Raw genomic sequence first — 19,610 nt, forward strand, 5'->3', positions numbered from 1 at the left:
CCACACTATTTCAGCATAGGTGGGTGGAAAAGCTACACGAAGAGCAACTCCAGTGCCAAAGTTCGTGCATTGTAACACTGTGCCTCGTAGCATCCTACCTACTAGAGGTATGTAGATCAGCCAGCAGACGCAATGTATCCTCAGCTGACGCCTGACGGTGTGCGGTGGGTTGGTGGTTCATGCGGCGGTATAGTTGAGAAGGCTCAACATGAACAGGAACTGAAAGCTGGGATGTGAATCCTGGCAAGACGATGACGACGGATGTGTGGAACTCGAAAAAGGCAACCAAAGCAATAAAAAAAGGTAAAGGAGTAAAACGAATGATATGATGATGTTGCGTAGGTGGGGGGCTGAGCGTGCACCAACAGCAGTCGGTTGCCATCGTAGTATGTACCTACTTGCCGCCAGTGAACGTGCAAGGCGAGAAAATCTCTGGCTTCTTCGAACCATACGGTGATGATGCCAGGGCACCCGAATGCCATGAGCAGTAACTGCGGAAAAGTCTCATGAGGGGGAAATGGGTGCGAGGCAGAGCAGAGCATCGGCAAAAGGCGGAAATACCCACGGCTGCTGCTTATGCCACTCGTTAGAAAGACTGCATATAGGACTGTCTGTACATATTTTGGCATGCAACCATCCCTACTAGACTGGTCGATGGTTGGTTATTAAAAGACAACTACACTGTCTTCGACCTTGTGGCCTCTACTGACTAAACATTACTAACATTCGACAACGGACAACGCATACAACACCCAGTGGCCCAGTGGAGAATTTTCCGTTTGACGAAAAGTTTTCCCCGACTGGAGCGGGAATCGAACCCACACTCCGAGGCTTACAAGACACCTGAACGACTGACGCCGCTAACCGCTCGGCCATGAAGCCCACATATGCATGTTATGCAACGATAATACGAAATCGTTGAAATGGTCAGTATTGCAGCACCTCGATTTTTTGGCATCACCCTAAATAAAAAGAAAAAAAAAAACAGCCAATACGAATTAAGTAATTAATGAGTTTTGCGGCATCATCAGCATCGGCAGCCATGTTGGATATGGGGCTCGAAATTTCGAAGTGATAATTCTAAGCCACGAAAGTGAAAATTCGTATGTAAAAGTTTCATCCGATATGCTCACTCGCAGTGATTACGACGATGATACTTTTCCAGACGCGTTGCTGCAGAATTATTAGTTTTTTATCACTTCAAAAACGCGAGGCAAACAATCATTGAAAAGCAAATAGTCAATGATTTCTTTAATAGCTCAGTGATGCTTCATGACACCTTAATTATTGGATTCTCAGAGAAATCCCTGACGCAATCACCAGAGAAATTGTGAAGGACTTTCTGGAGAGATCCTGAATTTTCCCAGTAATGGCTACTAGAAATGCAGTTGAGTTTTCTTTATGAATGCTTGCTGGGATTGCTCCAGGAATGTTGCTGGAATTATTCAGCAATTTCTGATGGGATCCACCACGAAGTTTTGCTGGGAATCCTCCAGGAATTCTATGAGAACTCCTATTCAGGTATCAGAAGGCCGGCTTAAGAGGCACGTTATCCTCCATTTGGGACATTTGTGCCATAGGTTTAGGAGAATTCTCAGCTGGAAATGTTTGAGAAATCCCAGCTAAATTTTGTAAAGAAATCCGGGGTGGGAATTCCTGGTGGAATCCTTGAAGAAACCTCTTAAAAGTTCCTTAGATGAATCACAGGCAGGATTTATATAGGAGTCCTTGAAGAAACTTCAAGAGCACTCCCAGCAAGAATTTTTAGGGGAAGCCCAACAGACAATCCTGGAGGAAATACCCGCAGACCCAAAAGGAGGCTTTAACGATTGTGTGGGGCGTTGAACGGTTTGCGTATTATTTGACAAGCAAATTCTTTGTAGTACGTACAGATTCCGAAGCGAATGAGTTTATATACGGAGAAGGATTTAAGATGGGCAAAAGGGCCATCTCGAGAGCCGAAAGCTGGGCTCTTCGTCTTCAAGCGTTCGATTTCAAGGTAAAACGAATTCCCGGTGACCTTAATGTGGCTGATGCTCTCTCTAGGTTGATTGCTAAAACTCAAATTGACGAACCGTTCGATGATCTTGATGAGAAGCATTTACTCTTTGCACTGGATGCTGGCACAATGAATGTTACCTGGCAAGAGATCGATCTTGCTTCTGAATCAGATCCAGAACTTGTGGCTGTTTGTTGCGCACTGAAAGGAGGAGCATGGCCTGAAAATCTGCGGCGCTATGAAACACATTCTAAAGAGCTCAGATCAGTAGGTTCAAGAGTTTTCAAGGACGATCGAATTGTGCTTCCTGAAGTTCTTCGGAATGATGTTTTAAAAATGGCCCATCAAGGTCACATTGGTGGTGCGGCAATGAAGAGGATAATGAGGGAATACTTTTGGTGGCCTGGAATGAGCAGCGAAGTCGAAACTTTTGTTAAGAATTGTAACACTTGCCTGAGAATTTCAAAGCGTAATCCTCCAGTACCATTAGCTTGTCGACAATTGCCAAACGGACCGTGGGAGATCTTACAGATCGATTTTCTTTCGTTACCTAACTGTGGATCGGGAGAATTCTTGATCGTAGTGGATACTTACTCCAGATACATAACAGTAATAGAAATGAAATGTAAGGATGCCAAAAGCACAAATACAGCCCTCAACAAAGTCTTCCACCAGTGGGGTCTACCTTTAGTTTTGCAGAGCGACAATGGTCCACCTTTCCAAAGCAACGAATTCTTGGAGTGTTGGCAGAACAAAGGGGTAGACGTTAGGAAATCTATCCCTCACAGCCCTCAGTCAAATGGTTCAGTAGAAAGGCAAAACCAAGGCATTATAAAGGCTCTTGCCGGTGCTAAAGAGGAAGGACTGAACTGGAAAGGTGCACTGGAAACGTACGTACATGTACATAATACTTTGAAACCGCATTCAAGACTCGGAGTCACACCATTTGAGTTGATGGTAGGATGGAAATACCGTGGAAATTTTCCTAGCCTGTGGGAATCGGACAAATTAGAAGCTGTTGATCGCGATGAAATCGAAGACAAGGACGCCGAATCAAAATTGTCGTCCAAAAGATACGCTGATAACCACAGAGGAGCAAAGCCTTCAAACATTCGAGCCGGTGATAAAGTTGTCGTGGTAATACCCAAACAACATAAAACCGACCCAACGTTTTCAAACGAGCGCTTCACGGTTCTTACGAGGCAAGGAGCAAAAGTCGTTATTCGGAACGAACGCGGAGTGGAATATACACGCAATATTCAGGACGTGAAACGAGCACCAGAGTTTGAAATGGGAAACGAATCCAGGACCAGCGACAATTTTCACATGGATGATAATTCAAACCACGGAATTGCAGGTTTCGGTAATCTAAACGACAACGATGGTAGATACTTTAACAGTGTTATTTTTCTGATAACATTGTAACTTCCAGAAATGGAAAATGGTATTAACTTTCTTTAATTTTCAGAAGATGCGATCGTGGTTAATCAGAGCACGAACGAGGAATCCGACAGACAAACCATCGAAGCGAGACCGAAGAGGGATACTCGAAAACCGCAGAAATTTAAAGACATGTTTTTATACAATACTAGCTGTCCCGGCAAGCTTAGTCTTGCCAATCTTGTGGTGGTTTGACAACTGTTGAGATTATCGCAGCAACGCACTCTAGATTGATTTCATTTCGATCACGCCAAATTTCTTCCCGGTTCATCAAAAATCAGAATTTTCTCAAATTTCATAATTTTTTAAAAGATTTTCGTAACTTTTTGTACATATAAACACAGCCACCACGAATACGAATCGAACCATGCAAGACTCATGCTGATCGGTCCACCCGTTCTTGAGTTTTGTTGCCTCAAAGGAACTTCAAACTCATTTTTATATATATACAATATTTTTCAGTAAAGAGTAGAATAAAGAGATAATGTAGAGAACAGAAGAGAGAACGAAAGAGAGAATAATAATAAATTAAAAAAAAAAAACAAACATGTATGAAGTTGAAAGAGAGAATAACGGCGTTGTCATGGAGACGCCGAGTAGTAGGTAGACAAAAAAAAATTAATAAAGCAGTCTTGTGAGATATTTCGACGGAAAAGAACGCGTTTTATTTCCTAGTGAAATCGTCTTTGAAGAATCTACCCGAACCAGACAAAAGGCCTGATAATGGAGTCCCCTCGTTTCGGACACGACAGAAATATTCTTAAGATTTTTTTAAATTTCTGTTGAAACTGCTCCAAGGAATCCGAGGCTTGAAGTATTATTGCAAGGATTCATCAAGCAACTCCAGCTAGAAATCCGCCATGAATCCCCAGGCATGGAGTCCTCCAGAAGACTCCTATTTGCAATACCTGTAGAAATATCATTTCAAGATGCTAGAGAAATGCCAGCAAGAATTTTTGGCAGGAATTCTTGAAGTTAGTTAGTTAATTTAATTTCGACACTTTACACATTAGTGTGCATTCGTGTCGGTCCTAGGGATATTTTACAATTTACAAATTCATTACATTACATTAGATCGTTCTTCTCACAGCTTGTGTACAATCCTGTATCATGGAAAAAATTCAATATGTTTTTAATGGTTTCTTCGTTGTTTAGACCACTCCGTAAACTGGTTGAGTCTATGTTGTTTTCCCGTCGTTCATTATCGTATTTTCTGCATTGCAAAATCAGGTGCTGCACATCCAGAAGTATACCACAGCATTCACACGAAGGAGGGAGTTCTTTCTTCAGTAGAAACATATGTGTAAGTCGCGTGTAATCAATCCGGACTCGCGTCAGCACGCGTTTGTCAGCCGCACTACCATGATCCTTCCACCTGCCTGTATGGATCGTGCTTAACTTGTCTCAATTTTGCTTCTCTGCGTCCATACCATTGGATACTCCAGAGGAATCGTATCGCTAGCTTCCCCGCTCTCAAGATGTCCTCACCTGGGATTGGGATATCAATGGGATGTTGTCGTCTGGCCTCATTCGCTAATCGGTCAGCTTCGGTGTTTCCGTTGACTCCAGCGTGTCCCGGAATCCAGCAGAACCGAATGGATTTGTTTCGCGCTATTTGTTCAATTTCCTGTATCCACGGATGTTTAGATGTTCCCGCTTCCAACGCCTGCAGACAACTAGCAAAATCTGTAAGGATCGCTATTTCCTTGCCGAGTTCCCACTAAGCCATTTGTATAGAAAGCGGCTTCTACCGTGTAATTAGACTTAGAACCATCCGTATAGCAAACGGTTGAGTGGTGAAAACGTGTTGACAGCAGTTGCCGAACAACAGGGCGCACTTTTTCCGGAGGGTCCCCGGCTCGAATGGTTTCCTTCACGTTCCATACAATCGATGGTTTTCTGGCATGCCCCATATAATCGCTATGTCGGACAATTTGGACAACTGAGGGGAGTGCTGTTTCCGTGATTTCGACTAAGCGATCCGATACTCGTCGGATAACAGGGAGAGAGTTGTTGTAACGCGATTTTGTCAGAAGTCGAATGGCTACCTGCGCTGTTGATTGCAGTGTTAGGAGTTCAAATGGTAAGGTTCCAGCTTCGGCCATGATCGCTTCTATTGGGCTTGTCGCAAAAGCACCGGAAGCTAACCGTATCATCTTGATCTTATTGTATACAGGTGCGAGTGTCCGTACACCCTAAAACGAAAGTACACAGCGAATGAGTAACTTGCGAAAAGACAAAGGATTTTTCACTCATATTTGCGTACGACTGGATCAGCACAAAAAATGTGCTGATCCGGTGTTACACAAATTTGCGTGAATTTTCACACAAGTTTGCATGAAATCTTTTGTCTTTTCGATCGCTGCGTGAAAGTTACTCCTTGCTCTCTCTCTAAAATAAAAGCTCTCATTTTTGAGTAGCGCCCATGCCGCACAGTAACTGTGTTGGAAACACACATTTTTTTAAATTGCTCGTACGCTCACATTTTTGCAAAATATCAATATTTTTCGGTATTTGAAGGTGGTTTATAAACCCAGTGAGGTTGTCATGTCGAAATTATTGCAAAATACATGCTCATGTGAGCGTACGAGCAATTTTAAAAAAATGTGTGTTTCCAACACAGTCATGTGCGGCATGGATGTTTACTAAAAATGTGCAGGCCGAACACATTTTTGAACGTAGCCGTTTTTGCGTGCTGTGTACATCGATCTTTCCGTGTAGAGTTTCAGGTCCTCCTCTGCTCACTAATCTGATTCCGTATGTACGCTTTGAAGTGATAAGGGCGGAGCCGCAAGGTGCTGTTCTGTCGGTGACCACTTTTCTTGTCGCAATGCAACCCATCTTTCGCGTGCTACCGGATGGAATTGAAATTATTTTGTATGCTGACGACATCCTCCTCATTGCGCGAAGAAAAAAAATGAAGAAGGTCTACATCGCAAACTACAAACTGCCGTCAAAGCTGTCGACCAGTGGGCAAAAAGCGTTGGATTTGCTTATCTGCAAAAAAGTCGCACATGTTCTATTGTAGCTCCAATGCGCGTCGGCCGCCGGCGCAAGCTTACCCGGAGGATTGGCGGATGTACGCCTTAACCCTGTGCGAACCAACCGAGGTCCAGAGTTTATCCCAGCCGCCGGCCATCAAAAGCGCCACTCCGTAGACCGGATAAACAAATCCGGCGCCAACTACCCAGTCGACGCCATTTTGTACAGTCCAGAGTTCACGCGCCACGTCGTAAGTCGCGACTCATTACTGCGTCGAACGGTCGTCCAACCCAACGGAAGGCGACAGCGAAGGACATCGAAAGAGAAGGTGAAGTAGCGGAGCGAGAAGAAGGGGCCCCGCCACGGGGGTGCTACGGTGATCTGATTTTGTTGCCGCTTATTGTGCGCAACCAGAGCTCACTAATACCAACATTCAGTTCATTTCATTTCAGGAAGTCGGCTCGCCCGGCTCGCCACTGCAGTTAATACCAACATTCACTCAATACAGTAGCGGGAGAAAATAAGGAAAAGCGCACTTTGGCAAAGAAAGTTTGCGAAAAGAGGTGTTGTGTGCCTTTTCACTGCCATTTCATACTCTCTGTAGCCAATCGCTTCTCGGCGGCAGGTCTTATCATCAACGCCAACAAGACCAAATCGTTGGATGTAAGCACGGTCAACCGTTTCAGCTTTACAGTAGGGGTATAAGCAGTGGAGAATGTTGAAAGCCCCAATATATTGTTAGCCAAGGTCAATTGCTGCACCAAGTTCAACATATGTAGTTGAACGGATCAAGAAGGCGAGTGCTTGATGCATGGATAAACAGTCAGATTAATCAACGTACCAATATCCGAATTTTCATTTCAAACGTAAAATCTGGACAGCTGTACCCCAGTGAAACTTGGTGTGTATCATAGGAGAACACTCAACGACTGTAGGCTTCAACATGCTCGGGACTGAAAGTAGAAGTACTTATTGGTGCTATATCGATCTTGGGGATTCTATAAAAACCACCGGTTAGGATTAACATCGATATTTTGAATCTTTATTCATTCATCTTTAGCAGAAAATGTTCGAACGACGGCTTTTGAAAAAAAAAAATATTTAAACCGGCCTAAAGCTTCACAGCACGGCCGGCGTTCACTAGGGAAGCTCATCCCACAGTAGTGCGGCGTTATGGCGATCGTTACGAACCTGTACGTTTTGACCCATCTCTGCAAGACCAAACTCGACAGAACACACTACACTTGCAGTCTCTCGCTTCTATTACTACTGGCTTGAACTGATATGCTTCGGGATTGTGTCAACTCCTTATTTGCCATAATACACTGAAAAAAAAACACACACACAGATTCTATTTTTTTTTTGATTTTTTTTTCTCCGGTTGAATCAGTCATAACAACTGTTTAGCGTAATTTCTGAACAATATTATTCCTAATAAAAGATATTTCAAACCTTTTGTCTGTTATCAAAATTATATCTTCTATAAAAATGTACTCTCATCTTGTAGTTTTAACATAAAAAGTGTTCAGTGTTTACTCACCCCTACGATACTCTGGCTATTCCTATGCCTTCTACTGAAACTGGACCCAGTGAGACCAACAAAGTAAAAAACAACGAACGCAACCTTGCCTCTGAGCGCTTGACGCCTGGTGCTTACAAAGCGAATAGCTATAGCAAATGCTGGACTACCTCGGCGTATGACCCGTTCCACGATTCGATCATGATGGTATAGGCTAAGGAAAACAAGAGTCACCCACATAACCACCACCCTTAGTATAAGGCACGAGAGACTGTGAGCCTGTGGCATCCAGTGCCAGTGTCAGTAGCTAGCCTACATACTTACACAGGACCAACACTCGCCATGGTTCAGTATGCGCTGGCTCGGTAGTAGAATGAGCACCGGCAGAATGTTGAAACCGCTTGGGGACTTGCGTCAAGCTGTTCTTCGCTTCGTTTCCATAAACGGAAGGCTTGCCATCCTAAATTGTGAATTTATGTCTCTATTTGGTGGTCAAAATTAAACGCCAGTTTACAAACGGTTCAAAAGCTATGCTTGTGCTTCTTGTTGTGCTTTGTATTAATTACGTAAATCAAGTTATATTTTTAAGTAAAATAAACTAGGTTCTTAGAACCATCATAAAACCGAAATAAACGGTATTCGGTTTTATGACGGTTCTCACGAGACTAATTGGTCAGCGAATTGTTACTTGGGAAGTGTGTTGAACCCTCTTATGCCCAATCATATAAGTCTGTATTCAAGTGAACCTAAATTTCCGTTATTACACGTATGTATTCTTGAATTCTAATGTGCAGAATGTCTTTCGACTCTTTGTCCCAAGTCAAGTTCTTAAATCGCGTCCCTGTTCGGTTACAGTCAAACAAATAAAAACAAATCTAAACAAAAACAACTATGTGGATGTCTAGGGCGATAGTTTTTAACCAATCATCTCACTCACTGTTCACCGGTCTTGGTCGTTCAGGCACGACCCCTAAAGTAGCAGCCACAGCAGGTCTAACAGCGCCGCATGGCAAAAACTCTTTCCGCTTCCTATGTGCGGTAGTACAGATTCAACCGAACGGACGGTCCCACCATAGACAAACTCCAAGCCGTGTCACGCGTCGCACGGTTGTGATGTGGCTGGGCATGATTGAGGACGGAGCTGCCTTTGGGAATTCCGTGCAAGGAGCATCAGCCCAGCCAGATGCGAGTATCATAAACGATGTCATCGAATGAAGGCAGCATTCCAGCCTGCCAGTAGCCACCGCCGACCGTGCCGGGTGGTAACCGTAGGATATGGATCCACACAGTGTTTTCTAACCTCTTTACTCATTCCTACATGGACTGCCTTTGACACTGTTTCTGCGTTAGCGCGATTATGCCCACACCACCGGTAAGCGCTGTGGATGGGAGTCTGAGAGCGAACGCCTGAATAGCGGAAGTGAGCTTATTGCTACTTTGACCACACCGTCGTAAATTGGTATAATTGCATTTTTATTAGGCAGGGAAGAGAAAAAAAATTGAGATGGAATATTTTAACACTTTTAGAAAATAAAATATCATTTTTCCAAATGTTATAACCACAGAGAACAGACATCCATGTCCTGAATTGTGTGCGAAGAATATGTCAGCGGTAACATTGTGGTGTTGCAGTCGGTGAGTTTCTCACACTTAAATTATTCGTTACTTGAAATGTTTCTATTCACCACTGACTATACTGCCGTGAATCGCAAGTCAGTCCCATTTGCATTTTGGGCAAATTTGAGTTCATGGCAGTTTTTGATTTTTTTCGGATGATCTTTCAGATACGTGAAAATATATATATATATATAGTTTGTTCGATAAAATCGAAAAACAACACCAATTCATATGGGACAATGAATAGTAATCGCAAGTCAGTCCCATTACGAAAATAACGCTGATAAAGGAAATTACATAAAGTAAAGAAACGCTCTTTGGGAGTGTCCTCGTGATATAAAAATCAAGATTCGATTTTGAAGAATTTAAAATTTCATTTTAACGAGAAAAATTGAACCTCAGAAAACTGCTTTCAGTATGTTTTCAATGATGACGATTAACTCAATGACGACGAGTTAATCGTCATCATTGAAAACATACTGAAAGCAGTTTTCTGAGGTTCAATTTTTCTCGTTAAGCGCAGTTTCGAGTTCGAAAGGAATCGCTCAAGAAACTTCTTGAGTGATTCCTGGCAGAAACTTTCTTCGGTGACTGCCATTTGAACTGTCATTTCTTCGCTACTGCGTACTGCGATCGAAGAAAACCCGGTTTCTTGAGCGATTCAGCCAAGGAATTTCCCATGCATCAAGATAGGCTGAGAAATTCCTTCTGAACTGCAAACAGTGCTTTAAAATGAAATTTCAAGAGATTTTAAAGAAAAAATCTCGTACAAATTTTTAGAAAAAATGTAGTTCTATTGCAGGGGTCTTTTTGCAAACCTGGTGCAATCTCTGAGAAGCTGCTGGTCAATTTCCATGTTTTTTGTGGATCCTAGGCATTAAAATCTAACACGACTGCCAGGAGAGTTTCTGGCGTTCTCCCAAAACAACATTGCACAAAACTTCTGGCAATACTTTATGGAGAAATGGATATTATATAGGGAAGATTTTGTATTTTTGACAGTTTTGTTCACTTTGCCATGAGGTGTTTTTTGTAAGTTGTTGAGCTCATAGTTGGTCCCAAATCCAAATCCAAGCTGAATTTTACGACCAAGTTTCAGGTAATTTACCTAACGAAGAGAACACGCCTGCCAATAATACCCGACGTCACCCTAGTTTTAAAAGAAAATTGGAAAATGTCAAAGAAATTTTAGCAGAAATGCATAATGTGTTCATTTCTCTTAGAATTTTCTGTGAAATTCCTAGAAAATTTTTGGAGGAAGTCCCGGGTGAATATTTAGTAGATTTTTACAGAAATTGCTTGTAATACTATGTAAATTTTCTCTGTTGAATTTCTTCACAATTTGCTTCTGGAATTTTCTCAAAAATATATGGATTTTGTCAGAAGTTAACAATATTTCCAGTGGGAATGTAAAGCCATAAAGAAGTAGCAACACAGCTTTCCGTTTGGTCATACCCCGAGATCACCGCAGCAGACGGAATCGCAAATCGACCACGTTCTGATCGATGGACGGCACTTTTCCGACATTAACGACGACAGGGACCTATCGTGGGGCTAATTTCGATTCCGACCACTCACCAAAAGTTGTTGTCAACAATGGGCAGTGAAGGCCATCGCCACGGTACAATCTAGATCTAGAGCAACTGAAGCAGCCAAAAGTCGCCTCAGCACTCAGCAGACGCGCAGAATCTCGAGGCAGCGTTGTTAGACGAGGGTGAGCTCGATGTGACCACTCAAAAAGACTGCTGGGGTACGGTAAAAGCAGCCATCAATGATGCAGAGAAGAACGCAGCCTGGGCGAAAATGCTGCAGCAAGGAATCCGGCAGAACGTTATAAACAGAAGCGGAAAGAGCAAAGTCGCCTCTTTCGAGAGGAGAAACGCTACCTGAAAGAAGTGGAGTGCTTGAAAATAGAACTGCTGTACCGTTCCGCTGAAACACAGTTCTACCAGAAGCTCAATGCATCTCGCAACGGCTTCGTATCGTGAACCGAATCTGCAGGGATAAGGATGGGAGCCTCCCGATGGACGGACTTGAGGTGATTGGAAGATGGAAGCAGCACTTTAATAAGCATCTGAATGGCGTGAAGACCAGGGATAGGGTGCGACTCAAAACTCTTTGCGTGCTGCACACTCTGCTACGAGACAGCACAACAAACTAGAAGGAGACGAGTACGCGCAATCGGTTGTGTGTTGCTCGCTTGCTTTCCCGCGCGCTGGAGCTCTCCTGTCTCTCACGCTGCACTCTCTCGGTGCTTGTCTCCGTACTTTGCACTTGGCTTGATACTACGCATGATTGCAAAAATTTCGAATCAAACGACCCATCACTTGTCAACCCTTGACAAGCTTAACAACTTTGCCGAAAACACAAACTCTTCAATTAATTTATTAATTGATTTTTTCTGTTTGGAGACAAGCGCAGTCCCAAGCACCGTGCATTACTCCCTGCGCCGTAGAGCTAGTGCTGCGATTGTCTCTCGCACAATTACGAAAGCTCTCACTCATACGTCTCTTGTCTCTCGGCAAAACGGGAGACGAGCACTTGCGATTGTGTGAAACACACCCTTTTTTCGCACCGCACGGTGCATGCCGCCAATCCCTGGTGAAGACTGCAGGCACTTCTCACATAGGGTGCGCTAGTGAGCTTATAAATTTGAAGGTTTTTGATCGCATGTATATCAAGATTCGGACTACATAGAAATATAGTGTCTTCGGCAAGTTGTTTGATGGTGTTCACTAATGATGGACCATTTGATTGAAAATTCCGAACATAGATGACGCTACTGACCGTGCAAATTTTATTTTTCATATATCTCAGGATGCTGATCACCTAGAAAGATGGTATCTTCGACAGGGATGGGAACACTCACTTGCAAAGAGTTACACTCACTTGTTGTTTTCTCAGCTAAGAAGTGTGCTATCAAGGAACAGTCTACGAAGGTCTTTTGCATTTTCCTTAAAAAATTGAACTTTTTATAGAATTCGCTTCAGAACACCCTAATATATTTTATATTCTACCGAGGATTTTAACAAAATCCTTGTGAAATCTAAGGATTTTCGAGTGAACGAACTTCGTTTGCCAAATGGCGATTTCACTTCCTCTGATGAGGAAGTTCTAGAATGCTTGTTCAGTATACACTTCCCCGGATGTGTGGATATTACATCTTCGGATGAACCTGATGTCTCTTCTTGTAGTTATGATTCTCTGGCTTCGACCCGGAGTATTGTAACTATAGAATCGATTGAGTGGATATTAATAGTTTTGTCCTTTCAAATCTCCTGGGGCAGATGGGATTTATTCTATTTTGCTTCAGAAGAGACTTGATTATTTCAAACATGTTTTGAAAAAAAAATACTTGTTTGCAGTTTTGCAATTGGGTATATTTCCAAACCATGGCGGGATATTACTGTAAAGTTCATTCCGAAAGTGGATCGTGCGTCGTATGAAGAAGCAAAGAGTTTCAGACCTGTCAGTCTGACCCCTTTTCTTCTGAAATGCTTAGAACGCATTGTAGATCATCACATCCGTGATGTTCATCTGGCCAAAGTGCCTCTTCATGGGAACCAACATGCCTACCAATCTGGTAAGTCCACTGTGACTCTTTTACACAAGGTTGTTTACGATATCGAGAAGGCATTCGCTCAAAAGCATTCTTGTTTGGGTGTTTTCTTAGATATCGAGAGTGCCTTTGACAACGTGCCTTTCGATGCCTTTGGAAGCCGAACGGGGTCATGGTATATATCTAATGATTTCCAATTGGATTCACCAAATGCTCAAAAACCGAGATCTCTTCTCGACATTGCGTCAAGCAGCGACTTGGAAAATGAGTGTTTGTGGGTGCCCCCAAGGGGGAGTCTTGTCACCGCTTTTGTGGAATCTCGTAGCAGATACGCTATTGAGGCAACTCAATAATAGCGGTTTTCCTACATACGGGTTTGCCGACGACAATCTAACATTGTTAGTCGGTAGGTATGTGCATCAGCACCCTTTTCGACCTGATGCGAAACGCTCTTCAGGTAGTTGAGGGTTGGTGTCGCCAATATGGCCTTTCGGGTAATCCAAGTAAAACATCTATTGTTCTTTTCACGGAAAAGCGAAACCGTAATGGTCTTCGACCTTTGCGTCTCTGTGATTCTGAAATCGATTTGACTGAACAGGTTGTACGTTGTAGTTATTCTTGATTCCAAGCTTTCTTGGGCACCTCACATTGAGTTTAGAATCAAGAAAGCTTGTATGGCCTTCGGGCAATGCCGGCGAACATTTGGTACAACTTGGGGTCTAAAACCCAAGTATATCAAATGGATTTACACAACTGTTGTTCAACCAATATTGGCTTATGGATGTCTTGTGTGGTGGCAAAAGGGTGAAGTGAAAACGATATAATCAAAATTAGGCCAGACTCCCACGGCAGCGCTCTAAGTTCTCTTTGACGTTGCCCCACTACACATTCATCTCAAACCAAAGGCACTTTCTTGCACTTAACTCAAATCGAGGAGCTGAATTCAGCAAACGCTGTTCACCTTGTATGGGTACCTGGCCATTCTTCCATTGCTGGAAATGAATTGGCTGATGAGTTAGCTCGCACTGGAGCATCACATGACTTCATTGGTCCTGAGCCAGCTGCTCCGGTATCGAAGTGTTGGGTAAAGCTTCAGATTGAAACCTGGGCTGCCACTCAGCACAAACAATACTGGAATAGTTTGGAGACATGTCGTCAAACAAAATTGTATTGTACTGAGCCATCTCTACGGGTGGCGAAGTATCTAACTAATCTGTCTAAATAGAATTGCAGCATGCTGGTCAAGGCATTGACTAGCCACTGCCGACTCAGCTATCACATGGCTAATATTCAGCAAGCTGATTCATTTGTATGTGATAGCTGTGAATCCGATTATGGAACTTCGTATCATTTGATATGTAACTGTCCAGTTTTCGCGCAACTGCGTTCCCGAGTACTCGGTAAACACCTTTAAGTGAAACTGACTTCAGAAACCTGAATCTTCAGGATGTTCCGTTGTTCTTAACCCGATGTGGTAAAGAGCTATAGGCTCTCTTTACGCTGTATGCGTTATTACAGTACCTATTTCAGGGCGCTGTTTGAACCCATTGTGGTACGCTTATGCGTTAGTACCCTCTACCAGGGTATTTTTCCTAATTCTCTACCTGTCCATGTCCCCATCCAAATCCTTATTTCCTTCCTTTTCCCTCATAGATGATGAAATAGGCTTTTATTGCCATTGCCATGCAAATGGAGGAGAACGTGCCTCTGGAGCTGGCCTTCTGATACCTGATAACCTTTCGGGACGTGCGTCAACAAGCAACTGAAACTGCACCGCGCTCGTACTGTGTACGACGAGCGAGGTGTTTTGGTAATGTTGTACTTTTTACAACAGCGCGCGTCCTGAAGGGTTAAAGATCGATGTATGAACATCTAACCTTATTTAAACGGTAGTCAGAAAACTGGCACAACATTTTTGTAGGTCAAAATTCAGTGCTATTCCTCTAACAAAAAGGTTTTTAAACTGAACAGTTTTTTTTCCGACGGTCTCTTGAGATTCACCCGGATCCGCCCTTTCAACAATAACTTTATCTCTTCCCGTACCTGAAACCTATCCTATTCCTGTTTTATTCTCTAGTCGCTATCATGATTTTTCCACTCACTACCACCGCTGTGTCAAGCATCCGGATCCCAACCCCACTAAGTTATGGACGATCCCGTCTGTGTCTGAATAGTTCTTCTCCTAACCAACCCGAGTGGTTATTTGACCGACCGACTGCCAAATCCTCCATGTGACCCCCGGGCAGAAGGACCATCGAGACCGTCCGCCGTCGTCGTTACCGTGGTGTTTCAGCATAGGACGAGGATCTGTGGGAACCGTTTGCCGGGCGGGATCAAAACCGAATCATCAACTCAAACCCTGCTCGACATAAAAATACTTTAACCTTTATTTTCCCAGCCACGTTCTGCGTCCTTACCTACCTACCACTCACACTGCCGGAAACCGTCTCTGTCACGGTGGAAACGGACTATGAAAAAGGAGCTGGAGACCGCAAGGCAGTAGTCATTGGGCCGTCGTCATCGTCGTCGTCGTCGCTGCTGTCGTCGGTGGGTGTTATAAAAGGATGAAGCATCAACCTTCCCGTTCCCGTTCCGGGCTCGTTCGCCCTGCCCCTGCCGCACCTGGCCTCGAAGGAGAGCTTCTAGCTTACTCTGCACAAGCCAGCACGCGCGGGCGAAGCCATTTCATCGCGTCAATATTTTTTCCTGTTCCTGGGAAGCCCTCGAGCGGTTGCCGTTCCTTTTCCTTGGTAGGGAGTCCCGTCCGCCTTTTCTAGTTTTGCCGGTTGCACTATGGGATAAATGATTGAAGCGGGTCCAATTTTTGCGAATAACACTGGTCGACAGTGAATCACGCACTTTGACCACTTGTTCCATTTCTGATGGATTTTGGCCCGCTGATTCCGAATCTGACTTCGGAATGGCTGTAACACGTACAGTTTTTGAGAAAAATAGGTTTTTTTTTCATAAAATTTCATATTTTCATAAAAAATAAACTATTGTCTTTATAGTATTATTTTTTTATCTGCTCATCTCAACCAATATTTATATTCGATAGATTTTGATCCACTGATTTAGAATCTGACCTTAGAATTTCAGTAACTTGTACAGTTTTTGAGAAAAATGGGATTTTATTCACAAAATTTCATATTTTCAGATAAAATAAAATTATTGTCTTTTTAAATTTGAAGTTTTTATCTCCTCATCTTAACCAATATTTTTTATTAAATAGATTTTGATCCACTAATTCGTAATCTGACCTAAGAATTACTGTAACACGTAAATTTTTTGAGAAAAAGGGAAATTTTGTGAATAAAAATTTTATATTTCCATTGAAAATAAAAAATTGTCTTTATAGTTTTATTTTTTTTTATCTGCTCATCTTAACCAATATTCATATTCAATAGATACTGATTCGGAATCTGACTTCAGAATTCTGAAACGCATACAGTTTTTAAGCGAAATAGGGTTTTATTCACAAAATTTCATTTTTTCTTAAAAAAATGAAATATTGTCTTTATAATTTAAATTTTTCTCTGCTCATCATAAACCATAATTACTTTTAATGAATTTTGATCCATTGATTCATAATCTGACATAAGAATTTGAGTAAAACGTAATTTTTTTGAGAAAACTGGGTATAATTCACAAATTTTCATATTTTCATATAAAATGAAATATTGTCTTTATAATTTTATTTTTTATTATCTTCTCATCATGAACAATATTTACATTTAATGGTTTTTGAGTCACTGATTCGTAATCTGACATAAGAATTTGTGTAACACGTAAACTTCTAAGAAAATTAGGGTTTTATTCACAAAATTTCATATTTTCATAGAAAATAAAATCTTGTCTTTATAATTTTAAATAACTGATTCAGAATATGACTTAAGAATTTGTGTAACACGAACAATTTTTGAGAAAAATGGAATTTTATTTATAAAATTTCATAGAAAATAAACTATTGTCTTTACAATTTTTATCTGCAAATCTTAAACAATATTTATATTTAATATATTTTTATTTACTGATTCGGAAACTAACCTAAGAATTTTTGTAACACGTTCAATTTTTGAGAAAAATGGGGTTTATTTCGCAAAATTTTATATTTTCATAAAAATAAAATACTGTGTTGTTATCTACCTGTTTTTATCTACTAACCATAACCAATATTTATATTCAAACGATTTTGATCCACTGATTCGGAATCCGACCTAAGATTCTGTGTAACACGAACAGTTTTAGGACTGAGTTCACGAATTAGCGCGGTACGTATCCCCGGCGTGAAAAAAAACCTGACTGTGCAAATACATAAGGACAATTCGCTGAAATCTTATCATACCGTATAATTTCTGTAGCACGTACAGATTTTGATGCGAAACTTATAACTCACACAGACGTCTAATCAATATTATCTCATAAATCAAGACCTTGTTAACCCTCGAGCAGTCGCGTCTTTGACTACCTGCAGCGACGCCGCGCTCACGCTGTGTACCACATGCGTGCATTTTTAATGGTGCGTGTACTCAGTACATGACGCGACCGCTCCCGGGTTAAGTGTGTATATGTTCTATTTCTGGCTCTAATTTAGGTTTTGAAATTCATCAACATTTAGGACCTCCGTACCAGCCGGATTTGTAGCATACATGAATTTTGCAGGATTGTTGTCCGGCATTATTGCAACACGCCCTACCCACCGTATCCTTCCGGGTTTTACGCTCTCGACATTAAGACGAACGAGTAAGTATTCAGAGATCTTTAAGGCGATAAGGAGCGATGCTAAGCTCTCGGATCTTAAAGTACGTACGCAGTATTCGACATACCCGTACCGGTCACATGATCCTCGAGCACAAGCGTGACAAAACCTGTATGGGCGTTGCCAACAAGTGTCTGGCGGAAGAGGTACTTTGTGAGGCTGTCTACGTGAGAACCGCTGAAGCGAGACTCTAAAAACATCAAAACCCTGGACGAGATAACGGATGCGAAAAAGCTTGTCACTGCACTGCGGCAACAGTACTAGGCGCAGCGGTTCGGCTACGAAAAAGCCCGATACAGAACTTCGGTGGCCTTGGTTCAGCTACTTGAGGCAGATGCCGATGTGTCCGCTAAAGTATAGGTAAACTCACAGTTGTGTGGTTGGTATGTCTTGAATCAGTTGTCGTGACACTGACTGTAAAGTCCCTGGCAGGAGTAAACTTCGAATGATACTGTGGAAGTAAGGACCATGAGGCACAATGCTGCACGAACCCTCCCAAGTGCTTAAAGACACGGACACGTTCAATGCTTCCAGTGACCTCTTTGCTCTTTGAAGGAAGCACGACACTAGACAATGGACTAGCATGCAACAACCCAGTGGCACAGCCGAAAACTTTTCCTGACAGCTGCGGCGCGAATCGAACCCACGCTCCTCAGCACGATGCGACTAAGTGCTTGGTGACACTAGCCGCACGGCCACGAAGCCACACAGCTTGACTTTCTCCGGGAAATCCATGCATGAACAGCTAGAACTCAACGGGAAGCCCAAAGACAGGCTGGCAAGACACAGTGCAGGTAACGCAGCTAAACCTTAACCACAGTGACACAGGCCAGCAACTGCTGTGCCAGGTAGTCGCCGAGTGGAGGACGAATAGCGTACATGTGATGCCATCATGCTTAGGATTGGGAGACCATCGGCGTACTTGGTGGACTCAAGCTATTGTGAACTTGCGCTGTGCCTATCCACGTGTTAGGCGACGGATGAAGCGAGCACCGACTGATAATGAGTGACCGATGGGCGGCGTACGCGGCTGCCAAAGTCGCGTCCAAGAACGTGATAGAGGCAAGCAAAAAGGCCTGTTATGAGGGCCTCAGGGTGCCAATACGAACCCGTGGGGTGATACCGATATGGTCGTGATTGCCAAGATATGTGGTGAAAGGCCCAAAGTCTGGACGAAATTTCGATCCTGCCCTGAAAAGTAGATATTACAGAGGCTCCTGCAACGTTCAGATCTGCTATCTGGACGAGGGAGTCTTCCCTAAGGAAGCATCAAAGCCTGGTCCTGTTGCCAAAGACGGAAAACCACCCGGAAAACCCGTCGGCATAAAGACCAATATGCTTGATGGACACGGCGGGGAAGATGCTCGAAAGGATCAACCTCAACAGACCTCAGCAGACTACTGCAGCACTGTTCCGGATGATGTCCAATAGCTCTGCGGTGTACGCTAGCTTCTAGCTAGTGTTGTTACGTCCATACTTAGGTATGGCGGCCCGGTGTGGGGCACTGCGCTAAGTACTAAATGCTACCGACGGAATCTGGAAAGTACTTACAGGCTAATGTGCCTGAGAGTTGCGAGCGCGTACCGTACCGTATCACACGACGCTCTCTGCGTCATTACTGGTATGGTGCCTATCGGCATCCTTATCAGTGAGGACATGGAGTGCTTCGAAATGCGCGACACAAGAGGCATACGCAGGACTGCCAGGATGGCATCTATGGTCAAATGGCAGCGCG

General features: G+C 43.0%; 1 protein-coding gene across 1 annotated transcript; it reads left to right on the forward strand.

Moving 5' to 3' along the window:
* Nucleotides 1-1,841: 1,841 nt before the first annotated feature.
* LOC134286362 (uncharacterized protein K02A2.6-like) lies at nt 1,842-9,155 on the forward strand. The gene is made up of 3 exons (XM_062847974.1): nt 1,842-3,383; nt 3,468-3,590; nt 8,983-9,155. Exons 1-3 carry the CDS (start codon nt 1,934-1,936, stop codon nt 9,153-9,155), a joined length of 1,746 nt encoding a protein of 581 aa, XP_062703958.1. The 5' UTR covers nt 1,842-1,933.
* The last annotated feature ends 10,455 nt before the right edge of the window (nt 9,156-19,610 follow it).

Source organism: Aedes albopictus, chromosome 2, assembly GCF_035046485.1.
Source record: "Aedes albopictus strain Foshan chromosome 2, AalbF5, whole genome shotgun sequence".
In the NCBI taxonomy this organism is placed as follows: domain Eukaryota; kingdom Metazoa; phylum Arthropoda; class Insecta; order Diptera; family Culicidae; genus Aedes; species Aedes albopictus.